General features: G+C 48.0%; 1 protein-coding gene and 1 long non-coding RNA gene across 8 annotated transcripts in view; one reads left to right on the forward strand and one right to left on the reverse strand.

The window, feature by feature from the left end:
* Positions 1-60: 60 nt before the first annotated feature.
* LOC121470244 (uncharacterized) lies at positions 61-5,574 on the forward strand. Its single transcript, XR_005980976.2, has 2 exons — positions 61-613; positions 1,621-5,574. It is a non-coding gene; the product is annotated as an uncharacterized lncRNA (long non-coding RNA).
* CACNB4 (calcium voltage-gated channel auxiliary subunit beta 4) overlaps positions 3,588-27,015 on the reverse strand; it is a 79,361-nt gene continuing 55,933 nt past the window's right edge. For 2 of the 7 annotated variants that reach the window (XM_030278180.4, XM_072931772.1), the window contains 11 exons: positions 24,388-24,518; positions 23,567-23,643; positions 23,003-23,022; positions 22,813-22,893; positions 21,088-21,146; positions 19,001-19,110; positions 17,963-18,114; positions 17,454-17,549; positions 12,957-13,142; positions 11,839-11,891; positions 3,588-9,258 (listed from right to left, as the gene is read on the reverse strand). In XM_030278180.4, the coding sequence (XP_030134040.1) occupies positions 11,841-11,891; positions 12,957-13,142; positions 17,454-17,549; positions 17,963-18,114; positions 19,001-19,110; positions 21,088-21,146; positions 22,813-22,893; positions 23,003-23,022; positions 23,567-23,643; positions 24,388-24,518 (963 nt within the window). In that variant the 3' untranslated portion in view covers positions 3,588-9,258; positions 11,839-11,840. Of the gene's footprint in view, positions 9,259-11,838; positions 11,892-12,013; positions 12,609-12,956; positions 13,143-17,453; positions 17,550-17,962; positions 18,115-19,000; positions 19,111-21,087; positions 21,147-22,812; positions 22,894-23,002; positions 23,023-23,566; positions 23,644-24,387; positions 24,519-27,015 lie in introns of those variants that run through there. The other 5 variants (XM_030278177.4, XM_030278178.4, XR_012056869.1 and 2 more) reach the window with 4 other exon arrangements.

Genomic DNA, 27,015 nt, shown 5'->3' on the forward strand with positions numbered 1-27,015 from the left:
GGCCGGGCCGGGCCGGGCCGGGCGCGCTGCGCTGACGCGCGGGGGCGGCACCGCGGCCGCCATTACACGGCACCGCCTCAGCGCGCCCGGCGGAGCGGGCAGGGCGCGGAGACACGGGGCTGAGGGAGCCCGGAGACCCGCCTGGATCCCTGTACACCAGCGGGGGCTGCGGTGTGAGGGAGCTGAGGGAGCCCAGAGCCCGGCCTGGCTCCCTGTACAGCAGCGGGGGCTGCGGCGTGAGGGAGCTGAGGGAGCCCGGAGCCCGGCCTGGTTCTCTGTACACCAGTGAGGGCTGCGGCGTGAAGGAGCCCGGAGATCATCCCGGTCCCCCGTACACCAGCGAGGGCTGCGGTGTGAGGGAGCCCGGAGATCATCCCGGCTCCCTGTACACCAGCGAGGGGCGGTGTGAAAAAGTCTGGAGCCCATCCCGGTCCCCCGTACACCAGCGGGGGCTGCGGTGTGAGGGAGCTGAGGGAGCCCGGAGCCCATCCCGGTTCTCCGCCCTGCCACGGGCACCTCCCGCTTCACAGCCGATCCGGCAGCCGCGGCCTCGCCGCCCTCACAGCCAGGGATTTCTCCTCGGTGCCGCATCGGAATAATCGCCTCCCTGCAGGTTTAAACCGTTCCTCGGTGTCGTGTCCTTCCATCCTTTGTCCCCAGCCCCTCTCCAGCTCGCCTGGAGCCCTTCAGGCCCTGCCAGGGGCTCTGAGCTCTGCCTGGATCCTTCCCTTCTCCAGGGGAACATTCCCGGGGCTCTGAGCTCTGCCTGGATCCTTCCCTGCTCCAGGGGAACATTCCCGGGGCTCTGAGCTCTGCCTGGATCCTTCCCTTCTCCAGGGGAACATTCCCGGGGCTCTGAGCTCTGCCTGGATCCTTCCCTTCTCCAGGGGAACACCCCCGGCTCTCCCAGGCTGGCTGCAGTTTGTGAAGAAAGTACGTTCACTTTGCCCTATAAAACTTGGTGCTCTGAGGAAAACTTGGGAATAATGTGGGTGAATTTTGCTCCCCAGTAGCTGGGGAGAGTTTGCATAAGGGCACTGGAATGGGCTCTAAGATCTGCCCAGAGCCTTCTCTTCCCTGTGATAAATTTCTCTGTCCAAACCCTCCACTGGAGGGTTTAAATCCTCAGGGATTTGGAAATCCCAGGGAATAATAAGGTTGTGCACAGCTCTGTTGCTGCCTGAACAAGACATTGGGCATTTGCCCTCTCACTTGTCCTGTCCCTGACTGTAATAATTTGTGGTTTGGTTAATGAATAGAATAAGCCTTACATCTCTTGTGTCTCACCATTCATCAAAACGAATAATAGAATAAACTCTTTTAAAATGCCTCTCAGTTGCCCCATCTCTTTAAAAACTAAGAAAACCAACACCTGACACCTAAATTCCTTCCCCTGCCATGGGCAGGAACACCTTCCACTGTGCCAGGGTGCTCCAAGCCCCAACCTGGCCTTGGACACTTCCAGGGATGGGACATGAAATCTCCTTTCTTATTCCAGACGTTTTCCATCTTTCCTTCAAGCAGCTTTTATTCCCACAGCAGCTTCTCACATTTAATTGTCCCTGCTGGTCTGGAACCAAAGCAGCAGGGCCAGAGTAATCTCCAATTTTCTGTGTCCAGATCCTTGTGTGTTTCCTGGTGCTCTGGAGGGGAATTCATGGCCCTGAACAGTTTAAGAAGAGAAATATCCTGGACATTTTAAGAAGAGAAATATCCTGACACTGTTCCAGTCCATCCCAGTGCCACAGCTCTGGGTCCTGGGACCGCAGGTAACCCGCAGGGAAACGAAGCAGCTCCTCGGTGTAAAACATTCCACACGTTCAGCATCCAGCCTGCAATGGCGTTAATTATTCATTAGCTGGCAATTATCCTCCTTTCTGCCGGTCCTCAGCTTGGAATTACAGAAGCACCCGGGGTTCTTCTCTGGTCTCAGCTCTCCTGGGCTCGGGGCAGAGTTACCAAAGTTCAATTAAACCGTTTTTTCTGATCATTTAAATAAAAAACTCTGAGGTTTCCCCCCGTATCATTTGTTTGGGTTTTTTTCTGGGGCAGCCTGGTTGAACCTGGATAGTACTGCTGGATTTTATGGACTGAGCTGAGCTTCCCAGCGCTGCTGGAAACTTTCTAGGAAAGAATTCCAGTGGGCAGGGCGGGCACAGCCTCGCAATTCCCTCCTGGAAATCTGGGAGGGTTTTTCTTCGGGTCGTGGACGTTCTGTTCCAGCTGCAGCACAGACAGGGTCAGGAGTTTGTGCTGGGGAAGTGCTTCGAATGCCGACAGAAGGATTTCACCGAGGAAATGCTTCTGTGCAGGAAAAAACCCAGACACAGGGAATATGGGATGGCTGAGGTTGGAAAAGGCCTCCAAGATAAAAGAGTCCAACCATTCCCAGCACAGCCCCATGTCCCCAAGTGCCACATCCACTTTGGAATCCCTGCAGGGATGGGGACTCCACCTGAGCACCTTTTCCAGGAAGGAATTTCCCTAAAATACACCCTGAGCTCCTCTGGGATGATCCCAAATCCTGCCCTGGCTGTCTCCTCCTGGCAGGGAATTCCAGAGAGGGAAAAGATCCCTGGGGATCCTCCTTTGCTCCAGGTTGAGCCCCTTCCCAGCTCCCTCAGCTGCTCCTGGGGCTCCAGCCCCTTCCCCAGGACACAACTTAAGCAGTGTAAAAAATCTGAACCCCAAGGATCACACAAAAACACACAAAAGGCTTTTTCCCCCCTCATTTATATTTATTTGAAAACCCTTTTGATTTTCATCAACAGCTTAGATGAAAACTCACGTGTTAAGATCTGATTTTGAACACACAGCCAAGAAAATCCTGTTAAACAGAATTTTAAGAGCTTTAAGATCTGCCTGAGGGGGGTAAATGCACCGTGAAGCTCACCTGGCCAAGGTGCTCCTGTCCCTCCAAGGCAAGGTTTGGGTGCTCAGCATCTCCAGGAAGTTCCTGTTTCTCCTTTTTGGGAAGAGGAGGCTGGAATTCTCTGCCAGAGGCAGCATCTTCCAGTGCTTTCAGTTTTCCAAGATGCCAAAAATGGCTGGAGGTGGCACTCATGGCTCTGGGCTGGTGACAGGGTGGGGATCACTCACAGTTGGACTCGATGGCCTTGAAGATCTTTTCCACCCATCACCATCCTGTGATAAACTATTAATTATCTTTTAATTATCCAATTCTTAATCCCTCCCATCATTCTGCCCCTTGTTCCTGCCCAGGAACCAATTCTAACCGAGTGGGAGATCCCACCAAGGACCAGCTCCAAAGCCCTGAACATTCCCGAGAATCCTTCAAAGGAGCAGTTGGCTGCCAGTACCTCATTCCCTGCTGGATCAGCAGGAAATTATCTGTATTTTTGTACTTCTGGGTCACAGCTATTTAAGCTTGTTACAAAAATAAGCATAATTTATTTCGCAGAGCAGATGCATCTCCTTCCTCAGAACCTCATTAAATTTTCCCAAAAACACAACACGTGAGGCTGCTGCCAAAAACTATTGGCAAACAACAAAAATGCCACAGGACTCCGGGTTTCTCCTGAGCATTTTCCCAGTCTTGGTGCAGGACACAAAGAGACTGGACAGACTTTTAAACGCTTGGTAGTTTTGTTCATTTATTGTAGAAAAGTTATTGTAATGCAGTTCATCTTTGTACATCTAAATTCCAGAAAACGAATCCATAGAAATGAGGATACTATGGGCATGCAGTCTGCATGATCCTGGTCACAAAAATAACACCACTTTTTTTTTTTCCTTTTTTTTTTCCAATTTTTGTAGTTTTCTTTGAAAGCCACTAAAAGCAGAGGGAGAGCAGAGCATGCACCACTGTACACATTGCATAGTATATGGTACCCACATGCCTGGTCAGGTGCTACACACACGGGGTCTAGAGGGCAAAACAAAGGGAAAATCAGCAGAAAACACAAATTTGGGGTGGCTCTGTCCCAGTAAAGGCAGTAATGTCTTCACCAGTGTGGCTCTGAGCTGGCTCCCAGTGAGGCAGCGCTGCCAGGCTCTCCCTGGGAACCAGCTTGGCTGAGAAACAGAGATTTTCCAGGATCTGAGAAGCCCAAGGTCTGGAGTGTGCAGCTGGAATGGCAGATCCCAACCTTCTCCCCGCTCTGCTCGCTCACAATCTGCATTTGGCTGGCCTGACCCTCCCTGTCTGCAGGAGGGAATCACTCAGGTGTGTCCCAGTCCTAAACACACCTGGGCCCACACACAGTTCCTTAAAATCCCTTCAGGTTTGCAGGGAATTCTTGGGAATTTTGGGTGCTGTGACTCCTCCCTGCCCCCCTCCAAGTTCTGTATCTCCACAAACATTTCTTGGGGATGTTTCATTCCCAACCTTGGGCTGCTGCTGGATTCGTCAGTCACATCCCAGATCTACACATTGGCCAAAATTAAAGTTATTCATGTGATTTCAGATTCCAGGAGGAAATCAGCAGAAATGAATGCAGTGGGCTTTGTGATTTGAAAAGGTTTTTTTGTTGTCATTAAGTAATTAATATGGAAGGGATACAAGTTATTGAAAAATTAATCCCATGTGCAAAATGCCAAAATCAACTGCTGAAGTATCAGGCAGCGAGTAAACAGATCAAAAATGCAATAAATCCACTGCTGCTGGATCCAAAAGCACGATGCCAGATGCAGGAGTGGAATTATTGTAAATTTGTGCTATTACAGATGTGCTTCTCTTGCCTTGCTCTGTTGTCACACCGTTGGCAGAGGGGAGAACTCTGAGCTCTGGGGGTCTCACACAGGGGTGTCCCAGCTAATTCCAGTTTGCTTTTCAGGCAGGGTTGGTAAGGCAGGGAGGATCAGGAGCTGCCACTGCTGGGCAGACCTTGCTCTGGGCTAAGACAGGAGTTTGGTGTCACTGCCGAGGAATCTCGCTTCCCAAATTCCCAAGGCAGGTCCCTAAACCATCCTGAGCCCAAGCCAAGGCTGCTCCTTCCAAAGGAATAAAAGAGTGACACTCATTAACATCTGAAGTGATTCCACCTCCTCCCCAAATTCTCTGGATGGATCTAATCACAATATTTCTCCTGACTTCTTGAGTGGATTTCACATACAGTGAAAGAAATCTGAAATTTCACTCCTAAGTAGCGCTTTCACCTCCTTCTCCGAGTTAATTCCTTACATATATTTTACAACTTTATTAAAATTTCCCTTTTTTTTTTTAAAGATATGCTTCTATTTTTCTATATAAAATAAACTGGGCTTAGTAACAACCTCACCAAGGTTATTCAAATGCCTCTTAAAACACCACCACACTCTCTTTTAGGATCATTTAAACTCCATTTCCCCAGAGTTAAGCTTGGCTGCGTTACAGGATCCTGCAGCCTTTGTAGGACTAATATTGGAGGGAATGAGAGGCAACTCCAAGAAAATACATGGCAGCAGAATTCCAGGGATCCAAACCTGGACTGGCACCAACAGGGGTAACAGAACTTGATTTTAAAATGCACATTTTTAGGAGCAAACCCAGTTTTGTATAAATGGCATTTTATAAAACATGCATCTGATTTTGTCACGTGTAGTCTCCAATTATTTTGCCTTAAAAAAAATAAATCAGGAATATGGGATCAAGGACACATTTGAAAAGTACTGAACCTGTGAAAGAAAATACAGCAGAGGACACATTTAATGGATTATTAAAGAAAAAAGGAGTGTCAGAACCCCTGACTTACCCAAATCAGTGTGCTGTGAACAGAAATAACAATATTGTTTTAGAATGGTGAAGTCAGTAAAGACAGGAGAGTCTGGATGCTCCAGGGAATTCTGTGGTGCTGAGACCAAACTGGATTCAGAAGATTTGGCATCAAACTGAAGTTACAAATATCAGCAGCTGTGAGTTGCACATCCCATGGGAGAAATGTTTGGCATCAGGAAAAGAATGTGTACATGTTAAATACAACTCCAGGGGAAAAGTATTTGAAATTCAAAGGTTAACAATCAAAATAATTGATTCCCAAACACAAGAATGCAGAATTTTGTCTTTAAAGATTGTTGTTATCACCTTGATTGGTTAAATACTTGTTAATCCCAAAGTGTCTGAATGAGAATCATGGATAACAACAAAACTTTAAAAAACTTCCTGTTTTATAAACATTTCTAAACCCTCTGTCCCTGCCGGAGCTCAGAACAGAGCTCTGGTCTTTAGCAGTATTTTAACAACAATAAATGATGTGAGGACTGGAGAATGAGGTTGAATTGCTTCAGTCAGGAACACATGAACTCTACAATTTCAACTAAACCACAACAGAGCTGGAATCCCACCAGGAATTACCAATCCTGATCCCCAGCACAGCTTCCACTCCTTTCAGTGTCCTGAACAGAAATCCCTTCTTCAAACCAACACTGCCCACAGTATCTGCAATAAAGGGAGAGTCTCCCAGCCTGGCTGGTGTATTTGTACTTCAGGAATAGCTCTTCCCAAAGAATTCAACACCCCAGCAAGGAGGGAGACCTGCAGGACCTTTAATCAGCATGGAATGGGCTCTGGGGGAAACTCAGGACACCCAGGAGTCAAGGCAGCTTAACCCCACGGAATAAAGGACCTCAGGCCCATCCCTGACTTCCCTCACAAGTTTGTTTTTGTCAAACCCAAGTCGTTTTGGCACTTGAGATGTTCAGGTGATGGATTGTGCAGAGTGTGGTGGCTGGGGAGCCTTCCCTGGCCTGGGTGACATGGAAGACTGAAAACAAGGCTCCAAAATGCTCTAGGAAGTATCTGACTGCAAATATGCAAATCTCCTCAAGCAGTTAACGAGCTGATCCCTAATTTAGTGCAGAATAAAGAGAAGCAGCTGCTGCCCAGGGTTCTACAGCTTCTCAGGATTAAATGCACAAACAAGGAAAGCTCAGAGAAGAAGGGGTCACCCAAGGCCTCCTCTGTCCCCTCTGTGTGCTGGGTGTGGAAAAGGCTGGAGAGTTCCTGGAGGATGCTGCCCTGTGCTGCAGCACAGAATCCTGCAGGAGCTGCCAGGGCCAGGTCCTGCCACGTTCCCTCAGCCCCAGAGCTCTGCTGGCATCTACAGCCAGAGGGAATGGGGCAGGATCAGCTCTGGCAGATCCATGCAGAGCTCTGGGACTCCAGTGGATGCAGAGATTTCCACATTTTCCCTGGTACCTGCTCCACTGGGATCACCCAGTGGTGCTGCAGCTGCCTGTTAGGCAGTGGGGTCATTAAAATGATTCATTAATCTGCCACCTTTTAATGCTGTGGGGATGGGTGTAGGTTTGGGTGCCCCACAAAGGACATGGATTGCTTTTCCCAGTAACATCAAGAGGATAATCAGACTCCAGGATGCTGGAAACACCAGTGGTCTCTGCCAGCTGGTCCAGGACGTGGAAAAAATGGGAATAATCCAGAAATTCCTGTAGTGCTACATGCTTTCAAAGCCTGGGTTCGGCAGGCTTTGGGAGGAAAACAAGAAAATAAAAAAAAAAAGATCCTTATTTTGGGGAAGAGATAAAAAATAGTAAATAAATGCATGTTCAGCATTGTAACTGTGTCAATTCCAGGGAATACGTGCGGTGGGAATTTCGGGAGGCTCTGCTGGAAGATGTCAGTGGTTGTACAAAATGGGCAATGGGGGGTCTATTTTCAATCCCATGGGATCTAAGGCTTCACTGATGGTGTAAAACACAAGGTCCAGCCACAGAAATTCACCTCTTGGAAGGAACTCAAGACTCAGCAGGTGAGAGAAATGACTGGTAGGAAGTAAGGCAGCAATATCTCCAAGGATTTATCATAGCTCTTGGAATCCAAAGCTTGGAATCAGCTGCACCCCTTCCCTGGCAGCAGATTTTTGTCTGATGTTCCCTTTTTATTGCAATTCTGACCGAGATGTTGTTTGAAATGTTCATCACTGATGACTGGTTAAGCCCACTCCCTCCCCTTGGATTTCATGGCTGGGATGGATCTTCTGGAGAGTTCTTGTGCGCCGCTGGAATTGTCAGACATTCAGAGGTGGATTTGGGAAGATGGAACATGTGGGCAGCTACTTGGAGTACTGGGATGTAGGGACTTTACACACGGGGTCAGAGGAGGGGATTGTTTTCCATTTAAAAAGCAGGATAAAAATGGGAGAAAAATCTGATGTCTCTATACTCCTGTTCCATTTTGGGACTTCTGGCTGTATTCTGGTAAAAGGGTGGGAAAAAATAAACACTATTCCCAACCTCCAAGCACACAAACGAGGGAGTTTGTTCCTCTTCCTGTCCCTATTTCCTGTCTCCTGTCGCAGTTCCTCCCTGCTGGTCCCAACAAAACTGTCAGGACTGGCTGAACTCAAGAATCATTTGGCTGCAACATTCATGCCAGGTCTAAAAATAATTTGGAACTGGAAAGTGTTTTGTAACTGCTGCAATAATTTGGGATATTTGGCACTCTCGAGAGTTTACATTTGGTTTGTCTGGAAAGAAATCGTTAGAATAAATCCTTTTACTCTAACCTGAAATGGAAATTGAGCTCCCAGCAAACAAATACTGGAGCTGACTTTCTGACTTGCAGTGGGTTTGTAATTTTCAGATTTTTCTTTGTGTTTGGTTTCTTTTTTTTCCCAACATGCTCACGTCGACTTTCCAGTCAATTCACCCAAATTCCAACAGGAATTGGTTTATAAATTGGTTCCAACTGGAACTGGTCATTTGGAATTTCCAGCACAGGAAATTATTTTATAAGTGCCTCGATAAGTACCCAAAACTACAAACGGATGTGTCTAATACCTAAGGACGAGAAAAAAATATGGCTATAAATGCAAACGCTGTATTAAACCCAAAAATAATCCCAAAAACAACCTCTATGATCGGGCAGAAACGGAAGGGCCGGGCTGGGTTTTGCTGCCCCCAATTAAACATCAATGACAGCAGGGTGCAACAGCAGTTGTCACCGTCACACCCGCCAAATTAACATGATCTAATTGTTACTCCTAGCTAGTTATGGCAAGGTACCAACGGGTGGGTGCTGTTGTTGCCCAGTCCCAGGACTCAGAGCCGGTGCCGCGAGTCGTGGCTGTACCCGCCGGGGGAGCCGCGGGCGCGGTGGGGCTGGTACGAGTCCTGGTAGGGGTCGGAGAATTCCTCTTCCACGAGGGGGTAATGCTCTCGGCTGTGCTGGGAACTGGAAGACAAGCGGTTCCTGCTCTTGCGAGCCCTCTCGCCGTGGTAGTTCTCCTCGGAGGCGACAAGGCCGCGGCGCTCGAGGGGAGAGTTCTCCGCGGAGTGGCCGCCGTGCCTCCCGCGCTGGCTCTGCGGGGGCCAAAGGAGGCAGAGTTAGTGCCCAGCCCCGGGCTGCCCCAGCTCAGCTCTGCCCAGCCCCAGCCCGGCCCTTCCAGCAGCTCCTGGCTCTCCTGGGCCAGCAGAGCCTGCCTGCTGCAGGCCGGGAGCGGGCCAGCTCCGGTTCCTGGAGCGGGAAGCTCGCCCTGTGAGTATTACACCGAGCATGAAAAGTGAGCTGATGTAGTCAGCATTTATCACTTTTCTCTGATCAGGAACAGAACATTCACGCTGCTACTCTGCTTAGGGAATGTCTAAGCATCCGTTTCTGTGGGTTTGGAAAACATCTGAAGATGTTTCGTTGGGTTGTTTTTAAAGGTGCAGCTCTGGGCCTTATTTAAAACCCTTCCTATGAGCAAACCAATGATGGGCTGCTCAGCAGGCAGCCAAGGGGAGACTAAAATAATTGGATAATCAATTCTTTAAACTGAAGCACAGTATTTAAATGTGTTGACAGAAAATCCCTTTCTAAGATAATTTATTAATTAGAAGCCTTTGCTCTCCTCACATTGCCATAATGACAATGCCCATCATTTGTCACATGAGCAGAATTAGTTCATATTTTTTTTGCCAGTTAATGGCACAGTGAAGAAATAGCCTAAAACAAGTGTTTTGTTTCCTTTCACCACACATTAAACCTCTCAGGAGCATCAGCACCCATCTCTCAGGACAAACTCCGTGCTGAAACTCCAGCCCCTGCTCTCTGGGATACAAAACCTTCTTCCTGCTGCTACAGCCTTTGCCTGGAGACTGATTTCCTGAATAATTGATATCCAAGGCGGTGTGGCTGGGGCAGGGATGGAGCAGGGGCTGTGTGCTTGCAGCTCGGGGTTGGTGCTGCCAGGGGACAGCAGCACCAGGGAGACTCTGCAACCTCAGCCCCAGATACTGAGAACTCCAGACAGGGGGTCCCCATTCTCCTCTGAGCACCAGGGTTCAGTGGGGATTAGGCCAAAGTGCTTCAGAAATTGAAGGCAGGCTGGGAGAGAGGGGGGTGCTCATCTGGAGAGGGCTCCAGGCAGAGCTCAGAGCCCCTGGCAGGGCCTGAAGGAGCTCCAGGAGAGCTGGAGAGGGACTGGGGACAAGGGATGGAGGGACAGGAGCCAGGGAATGGCTCCCACTGCCAGAGGGCAGGGATGGGTGGGAGATTGAGAATTCCTGGCTGGGAGGGAGGTGAGGCCCCGGCACAGGAGCTCAGAGCAGCTGTGGCTGCCCCTGGATCCCTGGAAGTGTCCAAGGCCAGGCTGGATGGGGCCTGGAGCAGTGGGAGGTGTCCCTGCCCATGGATGGGCTCTAAGGTCCTGTCCAACCCAAACCATTCCGTGGTTCCTTGATTCCATGATGAATTATCCTTGTGTTTATCTGACACAAATGCAGTTTGGATGTGTAATCCCCTCACCAATTGTAGCTTTCACTCTGTGCTCACCCCTCTGCTTTCCCTGTGGGAATTCACCTCTGGGGCTGCATCCTGCTGCTCTCCTGGAACCTTGCTGCTTCCCTGGCTGTGTCCTGAGCATGGGACACGCCTGGGCTGGGTACACATGGCTCTGAAACCCCAATCCCCTGGAGCCTAAGGAACACATCTCCCCAAAACCCCAGCTATAGGATTGAATCCATGCTCTGAAATTAGGCTAGATGTGTTTAGAGCTAACCAGTCACAGAGGCAAGCGACTGGTGCCAAGGAGTTAGAGAATCCCAGGATGGTTTGGGTTGGAAGGGAAATTAAGGATCATCTACTTCCCTCCCCTGTCATGGACAGGGACACCTTCCACTAGTCCAAGCCCCATCCAGCCTGGCCTGGGACACTTCCAGGGATCCAGGAGCAGCCACAGCTTCTCAGAGCAATAAATATTTTGCTAGGCAAAGATCAAGTTTGCTCTTCCCCCTCAGCTCAGCATCCAGCTGTTCCTTTAAGGAGGGTGTTCCCAAGGATCAGGTGTGGCAGAGCCAGCACTGCCACCTGTGCCCTCTCTGACTGCTCTGGATCTGTGCCACAGAACATGACTCTCATGACTTCCACGAGTCAGGACTTCAGGCATGACTTTCAGTTCTCACTAAACCAAAGTCCAGGTAGCAATGGGAGTCTCCCAAATGTGGATTTGGTGAAGCAGGGACAGCCTGGCCCAGCACACCTCTGTCAGGCTCACTGCTACATGAGCCTTTGGGCTTTTGCTTTTCAGTCCCCGAGGTACCAAGGGCAGAAGGAATGTAAAATCTGCCTGCACCACAAGCACCTTTGCTGGTTTAATCAGCCTGAGTGCCTTTTAATTACCACACACATCATCACAGTGAAAGCTGATGCAAATCCTTCAAAGGTCTGAATGAGCACAAAACCTCCTGGTGGACAGCAGGGATGGTGGGAGTCCTCACTGTGAGATACCCATGGAAAACACCAGGGCCTGAACTCTGAACCCTGGTGGCACGGAAAACCTGCAGCTCTGGTTGGGCATGGATCACTCCGGGAGAAATTTACCCCTCTGCAGAGCACCAGCACCATTGATCCCACCGAAACCCTTTGGAATTCGGGTGAAGTGGGGATTAAGTGATGCATACCTTCAGCCAGCCCACTGCACAGGGGTGATTTTCATCTTCAGTGTGAGTTTTCCCTAAGTAAATGGAGCAACATTTCACAGTTATTGCTGGTGTCCATTGATCAGAGAGAAATAAATGCCTGAAAAAAATTCTGTGGATACACCCAGTTCTCAAAATGAAACTGAAGAGGTGAAAGTTCTGCAGATGGTATTTTATTGGCATGAAGGGATGGAAAACTGAAATTTTAAGGCAAGTGGAAAATGGAAACAACAGTTTACATGTGCATGTTATCATTAGTAACAGAACAGTGCTTGTGCATTCAGCCACTCAGGAGACAGTGACTTGCTGGTCCCAATAAAACCAAGCAGGGCTTTAGAAAGGTGAGGGCAGGAATTAAGCACCTTCAGGGAAGTGCAGCTCACTCACAGCAAAGCCAGTTGGATGTTAACTGAAAACACCAAACAACGGTCATTTCCTCCAAAACTGTTACCTGCTTCCAGACACTCCACAAGCAGAGCAGATATAACATTTGTCAGGTGAATTATTCATTAAATGTCATTTGTTCAGTTCTATTTCTGATGTACATTATTAGCAAGTGACACTCCTGGAGTCCCCCACACACTGAAACTTGCAGGATTTAAAGCTCCCTGCAATCCTGAGCCCCTCAAGCATTCCCAGTCATTAGCCCCAAACATTTCTGGTTTCAAACTTAATAAAGCACGTACTTCTCATTAAGGACTATTTACATGCCACGATTGAAGTGTCAAAGTTCAGCCGAGTCTGAGCTATCCCTGTGGAAAAAAAGGGTCACAATTTTTTTCAATGGGTAAAAAAAAAATAATAAAAAAAAAAGTCGTTTATTCACACTCAAAAAACAAGCTTTTCCACCCAAAAGTGAATATTTGGTGACGTTATGAGGGTAGGATAAAAGGGATGTAAACAGAGCTGACTGCTAGGAAATGGCTGGTTGTTTTACTTCCCACTAAAGGCAGAGCATTCCCAGCGGAATTCCCAGCCGCTTGCTCCCTGGCTGCACCCCGAGGCGGCGCTGGCAGCAGCTCAGGGAGCAGGTGGCAGTGCCAGCACAGCCCCTGGCAGAGCCAGGAGCCCAGCCAGCAGAGCCAGCAGCCCGTTCCTACCTGCAGGCCGGAGATGGCAGCGGGGTACGGGGACAGCGCCGAGGGCCCCAGGCTCCTGCCCAGCAGGGGCGTCACGGGCGCGGCGCTGGACGTGTGCGTGGCTCTCCAGTACGCCTCCAGGTACTCAGCCAGGTGCTCACAGGCGTCCTCCAGCTGGTTCTCGTCCAGGATCACGTCAAACATGTCCTGGGAACAGGGACACACGTGGTCATGGATGGGGACATGCAGGGGATGGGTCACAGCGAGACTTGGAGGTGTTCGGGGAATGGGAATCGCAGCAGGGAAGAAGGGAGGGAGCTGGAAGCATGGAGAGGGTTTCCTGTGACAGCAGGGAGGGACAGGGGGGTTGGATTCACACTGAAACACAGCAGCGAGGGATGGGGTACTGGGGAGGAATTCCTGCCTGGGAGGGAGGGGAGCCCCTGTCATGGAATTCCCAGCGAAAGCTGGGAATTCCATGACAGGGCTCCCCTCCCTCCCAGGCAGGAATTCCCCTGAATCCCTGAATGCCCCTGGATCCCTGAAGTGTCCAAGACCAGGCTGAATGGGGCTCGGAGCAACCTGGGACAATGGGAGGTGTCCCTGCCCATGGCAGGCCTGGGACTGGATGAGGTTTGAGGTCCCTGCCACCCCAAACCATTCTGTGATTCCATGGATGGAAAAGAAAATGGTACAAGTGGCTTAAGGTGACCAAGAGGCAAATCCCTTGGGAGTCACTGGACACTGTCCCTCAGTCTCTGGGTGTTGCATCAGCCCTGTTTTGTTCCTGGGCACAAAGCTCTTCAATTTATTTATTTCCTTCCAGAGCTGATGTCCCTAAAACCATTCCCACAGCAGAGAAGGCAGCAGGCAGTCCTGACAGCAGCAGCATTCCTGCCTCAGGGAATTCTCCAGACACCTCCTCCATGTGCTGGCTGAAACCACCTCCATGCCTGCCTGTCCTCCAACCTGCCAGAACCAGCAGAGCCCCTCGAGAGAATCAAACCCTGTTTTTAGCACTTCAACTTCCTATCTCATCTCGAATCTTAACTTTGCAAAATACTGTGAGAACAGCACAGGAAATGAAAAATAAGTGCAGGTGCTGTGGGTGTAAAGGGCAGCCAGCATCAACCGCAGGCTGCTCTCTTCCACCTGTTTTTATAGCTCTCAAAATAAGATTTAAAATAATAAAGCATTTTTTCTTCTTTTTTTTCATTTATTCCCTCTTCCCAGCATGTCACAGAAAAGTTTCCTCCTCTGCCAGCAAGGAGGAGTTTCCTTCTGATCAGAATATTCCTAACACTGCATCCAGTTCAGTGTTTCTTGCTCTTCTTTTGCTCCTTTCTTTATTTACTGCTTTTACTCTTTTGCTATTCACCCACATGTTGATGCACCACACATTCCAGTCTATCACTCGTGTAAGAAGTTATCAATTAAACCGCAGTTAAATTAGAAAATAAAATAATGTGGTTTGCTTGCATATACTTTGCTTCGGAAAAGATTGAAATTAAGCACTTGGGAGTGCAACATGTTTTCTTAAATAAAGAATTAAAGTGGATTAAGGACTCTTTAACAACTGTGACCCTTTGAATATTCCCCTGCACAGTGACACTGGACTGGAGGAGCTGCAGCCCTGGCAGGACCCTGACTGCAGTGTGTGACACGGAGAATAAATGACAGAGAACCACTCAGCTTTTCTCCTGCATTTAACAGTTCTGCTCATCCCTCAGCTGGGTCTGTTCTGTTTCTACATATTTGGCAGGAAATCATCTTTTAGGAAGATCTCTGTTTGTGAGGGGCATGGAGTAAAGCAGCTCCTCTGCAAGATGTTCTTCCATGCACAGAAGTTCCACAGGAGCATTCCCAGCTCCTGGTGACTCTCTAGTGATACAAGTGGCCTTTCCTGAAGAGCACAGCAGTGCCCACTGTCCTCTGCTATTTCTTTTGGTTTGCTGTAGAACCACTGTGTACCTGAGAGGAGGAAGAATTTCAGCTTGTAAATATATCCTAATTATATTTTAATTAACCAAAGCACTTGAATTCTGCTGTATAATCTCAGGTATCTTTTAGGTTGTGTCAAATAGACCAGAGGGGTTTGTGCCCTCTCATAGCATGGGCATGAATTCAGAAGTTTCAAAAAATAACAACCATGATGAACTGCTGATGAGCAGTGGATTGAAGGCTGTTTGTGTTTCCTTGAGCCCTGTCATGTTCCTGCAGTGGAGTTCCTGATGTCCTGCAATATTCCTGTGTCCTGCAATATTCCTGTGTCCTGCAATGTTCCTGTGTCCTGCAATGTTCCTGTGTCCTGCAATATTCCTGTGTCCTGCAATGTTCCTGTGCCCTGCAATATTCCTGTGTCCTGCAATGATCCTGGAGCCCTGCAATATTCCTGTGTCCTGCAATGTTCCTGTGTCCTGCAATGTTCCTGTGTCCTGCAATGTTCCTGGAGCCCTGCAATATTCCTGTGTCCTGCAATGTTCCTGTGTCCTGCAATGTTCCTGGAGCCTTGCAATATTCCTGTGTCCTGCAATATTCCTGTGTCCTGCAATATTCCTGTGTCCTGCAATATTCCTGGAGCCCTGCAATGTTCCTGTGTCCAATGTTCATGGTGTTCTGCAGTGCCCAACACTGGTTTGAACAGTGTCAGGGGCAGATTAGCAAGGAATTAATAATGAAAGCAGTTCCTGAGCTCAAATATGCCCAAAGAGACAGCTATTTTTACAGCTATTTTTACAGTGTCTAGACATGCAGCTCCAGCTCATTCCTTATGCTGCCTCTCAGCACAGGAACAGAGGACTGCAGCCTGTGCAAGGACCTTCCCTTTAAACCAACACTCCAAATTCTCCTCTTGCAGGAATCTGAGCTGCAAAAGGGATGAGCAGGACAGAGGGAGCAGTGCCTTTGCTCTCAGCAATGAACTTTCACTTAATTAAACAGTGGGCCAACTTTAATTTCAAGCCAAGCCAGACTGCCACCTCTCTGGGAGAGCTCAAAGTCAGCACTCACTTCCTTCCCAACACCAGTGCAAAGTGCTGAGCTGGTTTGTGAGCAGCTCCTGGGCAGGGCAGGGTGGGAACAGCCTGGGAGCAGGGCTGGGTTCATGGCTGAAACCTGGGGCTCTGACTTTTGGAGAGGCTTTTCTGATCCAGGTGGGGCCTCACCTGGCTGCCTTCAGCACTGGAATGCAATTCCAGGCCTGGGTGTTGAGGCAGAGTTCAGTAAATCTGGGGATGGACAATCCAGGTGCCACAATGCACCCCACATGGATTATTTCATGGAATCTGGGAGTTCCACGAGTTAGAAGGGACCTAAAAAACCAGCTCATCCACCCCTGCCAACGGCAGGGACACCTTCCACTGCCCCAGGGTGCTTGAAGCCCTGTCCAGCCTGGCCTGGGACACTGCCAGGGCAGCCACAGCTTCTCTGGTAACTTCTCTCATTTCAGCTGATGTGAGTGAAGCTGAGCAATAGGAAATCACTGCATAAAGAGCAAAAAAAGGCTGTGAAACTGCCCAGGGTTCTGCGTGCAGGTGCCAGAGGAAACACCTTTCACACAGGACAATGTGCAAGCTCAGGGGAAACACCACAAGCAGGGGCAGCTGCAGCCAGTGCCTCAGCTCACACCCATCAGAGCTGGGGAGGGATGTGTTTAGAGGGATCACTTTGTTCTCCAGGAGAGTTACAACTCTGGTTGGGTTAGTGGGACCTGGATGGCTCACAGGAATAACCCAGCAGCATTTTAAGAGATCACAACTCAGTAATAAATAAATTCCATGTGAGAAATGTAACACAGCTGAGCTCTGCAGAAGAACAGGCTGCCCAGAGAAGCTGTCACTGCTCTGGTACCTCTGCACTCTGCACTCCCATCCCAATATCCCACAGAGATCCCACACAAAGCCACATCCAAATCCATTTCCTCTGCCTCTGTCCCACAAACCAGGTGTGGCTTTCAAAACTAAAAGCAACTCGGAGCTGCCCTGTGCAAACCCCTGCAGAGCCTCTCCCACAGCCCTGCCCACGAGCCCTGCTCCATCAGCAGGGACTCAGGACTCCAGGAGAGGGGCAGATCTTTGCTCAGGAGCTGGGACAGCAGTGGCTGTGCTCTGATGAGGTGACTGGGATGGCCTGCAGGATCAGGAGCAGGGCTCACATGCCTGCACACTCCCCTTTCTCTTTCCACACACTCCCTGTGCAGCGAGGGGAGGCCTCTCCAAACCCAGACTTTGTCCCTCTGGGAGCTGCAGCTCCACAGATGATGTAATTTTCCAGTTAACAGATTTGTTGTCCCCTCCATGTCACTCCTGCCCTGTCACCCTGCCAAAGACCAAAACAAACCCAGGGCAGGAGATAACCAGGATGAAAGTCTGCAGCACTTTGTGTCTCACGAGTGCAGGGCCGTGTGAGCACCACCAGGGAGTGATAATGGACGGACCCAGCTCTGCACAGGGATCAGCACAGCAGGAATCATCAGAATTCCACAGAGCAGGAGTTCTTCAGCCTCTCCTCTGTACTTACTGGTGGGCATTGTGCAAGTTTATCAGCTGCCACCAACTGGACGTTCAAGTGTTTGCTTTGTGACTTCCCTCTGGACTTGATCAGTCGCTGCAGAACCTGCCAGGAGGAAAGGGCAAAAGGTGAGTTGAAGGATCATTCATCTCCCTAAAGCTCAGCCTGACATCCCCCTGAGGGATTACCAAGAACAGAAGCTCTCCATAAAATATTGCCCTTGAATATCCCAAACCTTTCTGATAACCCCTCTGAGAACTGGGAACATTTCCCTCTGGATCATGTTTGAGCCATTGAAAAATTTCAAATGCATTTCTGCTTGATCCTACTTTAAGTCCTAAGTTATTTCTGACAATAGGGAAGCATGAAAATTATATTTATACAGAATTATATGGATTGCTGGGTGGACTGTAGCACACCAGCAGTACATTGTGTCACTTCTCCTTTTCACAGACTCCACACTGCCCATTCCCACCCTGCCCTCCAGCTCCCTCCTGGATCTTAGGGTGAGGAATTACCTTTGGAGAGGACACCTTCACATGGACAATAATTGGTGCTAGAGATGTCTTGATAAGCTGTGCAGGGTGATTTATAGTGTCTGCATCCAGGACAACCAGCTGTAAGGACCTGGCCAGCTCAAAGATTCTTTCAATCTCACTCTGCACTTCAGCTGCAAAGGAAAACAAAGCAGGTGAAACCACTGGGATAAAAATACCCTCACTGTCACAGACTCCACATGTGAATTGATGGCATTGCCATAAAATAACCTGTTACCTCTACTTCTAGTGTAAGAAGTCACTCAGTATGGCAGAGATTTGGAATTTGGGTTCTTTTTTTTTATCAAACCCAACTCCTCTCAGATCCTGGGAAGGTGTCCCAGAGAGCGGGATGTTGGAATGCACGTGACACACAGAGATTTCCACCCTTGTGCAAGAAAGAATCACACAATCACAGATCCATCAAGGTTGGAAAGGACTCCAAGATCATGGACCCCAAATAAAAATTCCTCAGGCCACTGTTCCCCATCAGTCCTGACACTGAGGAGAGGAGCAGGACCCAAAGTCTCACAGCCAGACAGCAAAATTCAGCTGTAACTGCTCAAAATTAATCCCAAAACTGGTCCCAGGACCAGGAATGACATTTCCTTGGCTGGACAAGTGAAAGCTCTTTGGCTCCTTGTGATGTGGAATTAGAAGCACAGGGCTGGGAAGGAGAAGGAGCTGAGAGGGCAGCTCAGGATTATGCAGCAAAAGGCTGTAGACTCATTTAAATCTGCACAACTGCTGTGATCTTGGGAATGGCTGGAGCTGAGCCAGGGCAGGGTCGGGTTGGATTTCAGGGTAAGGTTTTTCCCCCAGAGGGTGCTGGGCACTGCCCAGGCTGCCCAGGGAACGGGCATGGCCAGAGCTCCAGGAAGGTTTGCACAGTGCTCCAGGGGTGCTCCAGGGGTGCTCCAGGGTGGGATTTTGGGCCAGGAGCTGGATCCATGATCCTGGAATGGTGTCCTGCCCCCTGTGTATAAGCACAGCCTGAGTTCAGCTGTGCCAGGGCCTCACCTAGGCTGGACCTGGTGTTGGAGCGCTCGATGATCGCCCTCTTGCTGGGGTTATTGAGCACAGACCTCTTGGCCAGGGAGATGTCAGCTGTCACTCTGGTTATGGATATCCTGCCAGGAGAGCACAGCACACACAAACACAGGAGTGGGATTTCCACAGCCCATTCCAAAGGGCAAACACAACCAAACACGCCCAGGCACGTTTCCAGATGAGTTATGGCATCATTAAAGAACAAACTGAACAGAAGTGCTGGGGAACTGGGATGTATTTCCTATTCCCTGAGCCCTGGGATGGAGTTCCTGCTATTCTCCTTAGTGCATTAATTAACTTTCCTCGTCCCAGCTCACTCATCTCCTGCATGAATTTACACAGTGCCGTAAATGCTGTGAGTTATGTGAGGCTCGGGGCACTCAGAACGAGGGAGCTGCAATGCAGCAGCACTTCCTCTTCCCCCAGAGTTACACCAGGAGTAAACCCAGCCCAGCTGGCAGGGAGCTGTGCCAGTCTGGGATGAGCAGGAGAAAAGGAAGTGGAGCTCTCTGGACTGCCTGAACTCGAGTTTAACTTCACTGCTCCTCTTTAACTTAAGGCAGGTGATTCATTTACTTCATCTGTCAGCGAGTTAGAAAGACACAAAATGTTACAAAGCAAAGGCCACACAATCCCTTCATGTCAAATACAATTAGGAGGCCTAGGATGAGCCAAGGAGCCAGGAAAAATGGAAAGAAATCAAGCTGGGAATGACCAGCAGCTTTTGCACAGAACCTAAGATTTATGCAGCTCAAATTGGAATTTTCAGCTGCAGCGTTAAAAAGAAGTGCAGTTATTTTTCTGCATAATACATAAATAAATGCATACCACGGAGGCCAAAAGTAAAAATGAGTTTAAAATAGAAATGAATGGATTGTGGGCTCACTGTCCAGCAGGGGAGTTCCCAGTTACAAAGGAAGGAGCTGGCAAGGCCAAGGGAGTTCAGAGGCAGGGAAGGAGTCAGGTCTCTCTGATGCGTTTGGAAAGGCTCTTCCTTGGACACTCAGCTCCTTTCTTGGTAACGTGGATGTCTCCCAAAACTGCAGAAGAGATGGAAAGAAAGAAAGAAGAAAGACAAGGGAGGGAGGAGAAAGCCCACAAAGCCATAGAAGTTGGCAGAAGGACCAAGAAGCAGCTTTTTCCTGAGCTCCTCAGAGCTAAAATCAATGGTCTCAGGCTGCTGGTGGCACTGAGCTCTCCACTGCTGAAATTTCATACTCCCACCTGATCCAGCTGCCAATAGTGCTGATGGAATTAGGACTTCCAGACAATCACTTGAGCTGAGCAGCTCAGCCCAGACCAGGAGAGGAGATACTTTGCACAGAAGTTGATCATTAAACGTTCTCTCTGAGCTGTTTAGGGATCAGTTCAGCACTGCCACCTCCTCACTCCTAAAATCCATAAATCCTGCTCCAGCTCTTCGACAGAATTTCATTTTCCCTGCCCTGGTGGTTTGGGTATTTCAAACCTGACTTAGTGTTAGGTGTTACCAGAACAGCTTCTTTTCCCAGCTGGAATATCCTGAACTAACTGGGAAGGGCAGAACATGCCAGAGATGCAGCAGACACCTACAAGGGCTGAGGTGATGCCATGGACCAAGCCAGTGCTCCTAGCAAGGAAATCCAATTTATCCTCTGCAGCTCACCAGGAAATGCTCCAGCTGAAGATGAACCCTCCTTACAAGTATTTTGCTGTGTTTTATTTCTCAGAATTTCCTTCTTCCAACCACCCTTTTAAGTATTTTTGCCTACTTAGGGCAGTCAAAATAAAATCTCATATAAGGAATATTTTAGAGCTGATTTTTCTTAGGTGTTGGGAAGACACTGAGACAGAATTCTTGTGTTAAACTAAGAAATCACAGCCCAGCCATAGCAGAAATGCAGACATGTGCACCCCTAGAAACACATGAGCTGTGTCCCACTCTTCAGTGGTGACACAAAGCCAGAAATTCAGCTTTGATCATGCAGCAAACCCTCTGGCACTGAAAAAATAAAATAATGGATTGCAATGTTAGTAACACATGGGCAAAGCAGCATGAGAAGGACAGAGTTTCTCACCTCCCATCAAACCTGTGCTTCAGGAAGTCAAAGAGAGCTTTCTGCATCATGTCTGTCACCTTGGCAGAGGGGAGAAGATTGAGCAGGGGGATGGACAGGGAGAGAAAGAAGCCAAAAGGAAGGAAAGAGGTGAGTAGAAGGCAGGGATACAGCCAACAATCCACACCCTTGCTGGGCAGAACCATCCCAGCGCCGTGCCCTCGCCAATAAATCCCTGGAAGTTTCCTGACTCGCTGGCCCTCTGTGTGCTCCTGCCCTGAGCTGCACTGAGCATTCCTCACCCCCCTCACATCCAGCACCACTCCCAGAGCTGCACACAGGCCACAGCTGCACAGAGCACTGGGGCTTTTCCTACACAACGCTGTTACAGCGGCCTTCAGACGTGAGGGATGAGATCTGTCCTGCCGGGGGACTGCTCTCCCACAGGGATGACAGCAGAAAAATGGGATGTTCCCACTGCTGGAGCTGGGAACAGAGCTGAGCTGCTCAGCCCCAAGAGCTGTCATCTCTGCCATCTGATTTATTGGGCAGCTCCTTGTCCTTTGCAGGACAGCTCAGGCTGACAATTATTATCTGCCAGGCAGCAGCTTCATCAAAGCCCCCAGGCTTCTCTGCCAGTTTATTTCTCTCCTTCCAACTGATTCCTTCAGCATTTAGCCAGGAAAAACCAGTCAAAATAAATTCCCCCAAGTCAGATCAAGTATTTTTGTTATTGAAATTAATATTCTGTGTTACCATGTCCACACATTTGTATGTTCAAGGTGTCGTGTTTAGTGTTGTTTTATTCAAAGAAAGAGACAGAGTGGCAGATTTGAAGAGGTTTTTATGAACAAACAGCCTCTCTCCCCTCCAAACTGGAGAGGTAAATTGATCTGTGGTGCAGCACAGAGGGAATTTACTCCTGTCAAAAAACTTCCCCATCAAATTAAAAGGCAGAGAGCAGAACATGAAGTACCTGCTCTGCTGAGCTGCACCTTCAGTCACTCTCACATAAAAACAATGCCAGAACACTGCATTATGCCAGGGCTGTCACCTCTCAAAAAGAACCATTCCAATTTATTTAATAATATCCTATAAATTACTGACAACATTAATTAAGCTTAATGAAGTGTATATTTGATTTTATGTTCATTTAGTTCCTGGTTCAGCACCTCCCAGATGGCTGAGCTCCCTAAACTGCCCTGCTCAAAGTCTCTGCTGGTTTAGCACGTGGCAAATGCTCACTTGAGTCTGCAGCAGCCCAAAAACAGGCTGTCCTGGTTATCTGAGCACATTATCCTGCCCACTTCCACCTGGGCAATCTTTTAGGAGGGTTAAAGGTTTTTTTTGCAAAATATTTGAATTTATTAATAAAGTGAAAAAAGGAAAACAACAAAGAAGCTCCTTCAAATGTTTTGCTAATTAAGTTCAAAGCACGGGCTGGTTTGATGAGCATTTTTCATGTGTAGAGTCCAGCTCATTAATTTGACTTCTTGTAGCAGAGACAAATTTTCTTTTTTACTTGATTTAATCAGGAATGAGTGCACTGAAAAGAATGGATTTGCACTGTGCTTAAAACAGTACAAGTCAGAAGTAACTCTTAGCTCTTACAGAACATTTTGGTAATTATTTAAGCTAAATCACTTGAAATTATCATAAACCAGTTGCACTGAGGCCCACACAGAATTACTGAGGATGATCAGGGATAATGAAAGTTGAATTAACTGCAAACACCTCAGTCCATACCTCATAGCCTTTGAGAGATGGGCCCACCAACACCACAGGTCTCATGGATGGCACTACATCATAGGGGGGAATATGTTCTGTCTAGAGGGGAAAAAACAACCCTTCAGATCATCAGTCAAACAAATCCATAGGGAAATCCTGGCAATTATGAAGTAGGAGGAAATAAAATGGAAACAAAAGCATTACTTACCACTTTTTGTTTCTGTTTTGCTAGAAGACCAAATGAGAACTTGGTTAAAACAAACCCAGGCAACCAAAATCCCTTTGTCAAAGCACTTTGATTTCTGTCTGAGCACCTCCCTCTGCTCAGGCCTGACTAAACTGGGCAATCTGTGCATTGAACTGGGCAATCTGCATTAAATTGGGCATTCTGTACATTACACTGGGCAATCTGTGCATTAAACTGGGCATTTTATACATTTAAGTATTCTACACATTTAACTGGGCAATCTGTGTATTAAACTGGAAAATCTGTGCATTAAACTGGGCATTTTATACATTAAACTGGGTATTCTACACATTTAACTGGGCATTCTATGCATTAAACTGGGGCAGCTGCCACTGTTCCCAAGGATTTTTCCCAGCCCTCAGCAACTCCTGCAGGCTGGGAAGAGCTGCCCTCCTCCCCTGTGCATGCAAACACTTTGCTGGAAAACATCTCAGTAACTCAGCAAAGGGGACAACCTGCATTTCTCATGTAGGGTTTTTAAACAGAGTTATTAGCAAGGGTTTCCTTGAATAAATCCTGCCCTACCTGTGGCTGTAGGTGTGGCTCGAAATGTGCCAGAAACCATTTCTCCAAGGCTTGAAGAAGAATTCCCACTGGATTTCCTACAGCAGCAGAAAAACCCCCATTAACACCAGGCACCCCAAAATGTGGGAGGTTTTGGGGAGGAATTTTCCCATGAGGATTCACAAGGTTATACAAACATAAATTACTCTAGCTAAAAAAGGTAAATATTAACTGTTTTGTCATGATAATATGGCATTTTACCATACAAATCCCAGGAACAGCTCACTGAACTCAGTAATTTCCCTGTATATTGAGAACCACTGGCTGCCCCTGAAGTTGTGTCAAAAATTATAGAAGAAATCTGGATGCTGTTCAACCATTCTGAAAGCATTTCCCAGGTTTATCTCCCAGACCTTTTTCTAGTGATTTGTCATCTCCAGGTCTGGCAGGGTGGAGACTCAAAAAACCTCAAGCTGGAAGATGAAGAACAAAGGATGGCAAAGCTGATCTTACAAAGTCTGACGTGTCTGGTTTGGGCCAAAAAGGCGAAAAAAAAGGAAAAAAAGGAAATAAAACACCACAAACTGAGAAAAGCTGGGGAAAATCTGGGAGACTTTGAGCACCAAGCTGACTTAAGGCCACAGGCACACAAAACTCTCAGAAATCCCTGTCATTATCCCTCACTGCTCTTTCCTGAAGTCAAACCAACATCTCCTGCTCTCCGCAAATCCGTACCTCCAGCGGGAATCCCAAACCCAACACTGCAAATGCCCTGCAATAAAGCAGCAGCAGGTGACCTTTGGGAGGATTTGAGGTGATTTGCCAAGGCCATGTGTGCTCACCCTCCGTGGAAGCGGCCCCTCTTCTGCTCCTGCTGGATGCGGATGTTCTCCAGGCGCAGCGGGCTGGGGATGAAGCCGATCTCGCAGCCCTCCTTCACCAGCCTCCCTATCCACCAGTCGTTGTTGTATTTCTGCAACACAGCAAGGTTCAGCTCCCAGAGCCCCTCCCAGGTGTTCCTGCAGGGCAGGGTGATGGGGGACAGAGCCACGGCTCCAGCTGTCAGCTCCAGCTGCACACAGGCCTGAAGGCCCTTCAGTTTTGACTACAATGCATTATATACTTTTCTTTGCTGAGCATCTTAATACAGAAGGAACAATCTGCAAAGCCAGGGACTCATAAAACGGGAAAGCTGGACAGGGCAGAACACACATCCAACCAAAATGATTAATGCAACGTTCTCCGTTTATTCAAGAGAAGATGGCATTTTATATACACTTCTATATAATTTACAAAGGCACTCTGATTGGCAAGCCAACATTGTTTATCTTTGTCTTAAGGTGGCCTAAACCTTACAATATAAACCTATACTACTTCACACCCAGATAGTCCAGTGTTTCCCATCACACCTTAATACAATTTCTAACTGCACCACAAACTCCTAATTTCTAACTGCATCAGAGGCTGGAAAGCCTCACAAGGCCCAAATCTGAGGCCTAGACTGGAGTAGCTCAAATCTCATTCCAAACATCAGAAATGCTGCACAAATCTGTACCTTAACTTTTACCTATAGCTTATCATAACTACTGTCATTACCACATTATGGCTAATACTGCCCAGTCACATGAGTTAGTATGTCACAGTTTAAGCTTAAAGTTGTTTTTTCAGTTTTCTTGCAATGGAAAATTTTAGACCTTTTTTCTACTTGCCACATCACTACTTGGCCTGTGGTATCTTTCTGCTAGGTAGAAACATCCTTTAGTTTGTGGTCACCTCATCCTTTGCTCTAAGTCATAAAATCTCTTTCCAACTCAACATACCCTTTGCCATCTTAGTTGTCCAGCAAGACTGGCTCAGCAATCCTCAATTTACACATCTATTATTCTTCTCTATCAAAACTTGCTTCCATCCCTGTTCTGTTCTCAGGTTCTACATTCAAGGAGCTTTCTGCCAAGCACACATATCTGCCAGACTTTCTTGTCAAACTTTCATCCTTCCCAACAGTTACCCACACTCCTTAACTCCACACTGGATAATGAACCAGACTCAAGTGTGAGAGCAGAGCACTGAGGTCATTTCCCCTTGTCCTGGCCCTTGCTGATTTAATTTCAAGGTTGATTTAATGAGCAGAAACTATTTCTTTGAGCTGAGGCCACCAAACAACCTCCCAGCAGCAAACATAAAAATAATACCTTCAGTTTCCCATCGAATATTGCTTGTCATATTTAATGGTCTAGACAAAAGATCACCACTTTCCCTTCTTCCTCTCCAGGTATTTTAGGAATGTTATTAACAGGTTATGACAGATGAAGAAAAATTCACTTTTAGGAAAAAACTTCAATATATACCTAAAGCACAGCATTTTATCATTGACCTTTAGTAACATATATTTTTCTGCTTTATTGAAAGTCTGGTCTGTCCTTAATGATGGCAAAATGAAAAGCAGGATCCTGATGGATATTAGAGTGGAAAAGGATTTGTTGTAGCTGCTGCCAGCAGAGCTTTTGAAGAAAAGTATCTGAAAAGCCTCTCCTCTGTTCTGCTTCATTAGGCAGCTCGGTGTTCAAAAGAAACATTGCTTTTCACAACTGACTCTGGAGTCATTAAGAGCAGCACGAGTGAATGGGTTTTGTTTGTCTGCCTCGAGGAAAAAGCCATCACAGAGATCTCATCTTCGAGATCATCCCTGCTCCTGGCTCCACAATTGCAAGCCTTCAGCTCCTGTTGGAACACTGAGGCTCTGCTGTCAGAGGTGCAGCAGTGCCTGGTGATGACTGAAACACAGAGACTCAGCCCTGAAAATAGATGGGTTTTTATCAACCCAGATATCTGAACATTAACCAAATCATAAATATTAACATGTAATAAAAACTAAGGGAATGCAATCCTCCTATGCTGAAAAACCTCTTTATCCTCTTTTATATATTTAGGCATGAGGTTCCATTATTTGACCATTCCAACTAAGTATTTATTCCTCCTGCTCTTCTGACCTTGATTCAGACAGTGGCAGTGAGCAAAGCTTTATTTGAAGTATGTTAAATTACAGAATTACTTCCAGTTTGTGAACCAGACATATCCTTCAGGATTCAGCATCCTACTGTTGGAAATCAGTGAACTGAGAAGGTGTGGAGCCCCCATCCCTGGGAGTGTCCCAGGCTAGGCTGGACAGGGGGTGGCACTGGATGGGCTTTAAGGTCCCTTCCAACCCAAACCAGTCTGACTGTACAAAACCAATCCCTGCAAAATCTGAGCTCCAAGGGCACTGCCTGCTCCATTTTGGCTTTAAAGGTACAGCCTGACCATGGGAATCTCTTCATGGGCCTCTGAGTGATGCCACTAGGCATGGGATCAGAATCAGCCCCTCTGGAGAGGGACTTGGGACAAGGGATGGAGGGACAGACCCAGGGAATGGCTCCCACTGCCAGAGGGCAGGGACGGGTGGGATGTTGGGAATTGGGAATTCCTGGCTG

The sequence above is a fragment of the Taeniopygia guttata genome, chromosome 7 (genome assembly GCF_048771995.1).
Source record: "Taeniopygia guttata chromosome 7, bTaeGut7.mat, whole genome shotgun sequence".
NCBI classification, from domain to species: domain Eukaryota; kingdom Metazoa; phylum Chordata; class Aves; order Passeriformes; family Estrildidae; genus Taeniopygia; species Taeniopygia guttata.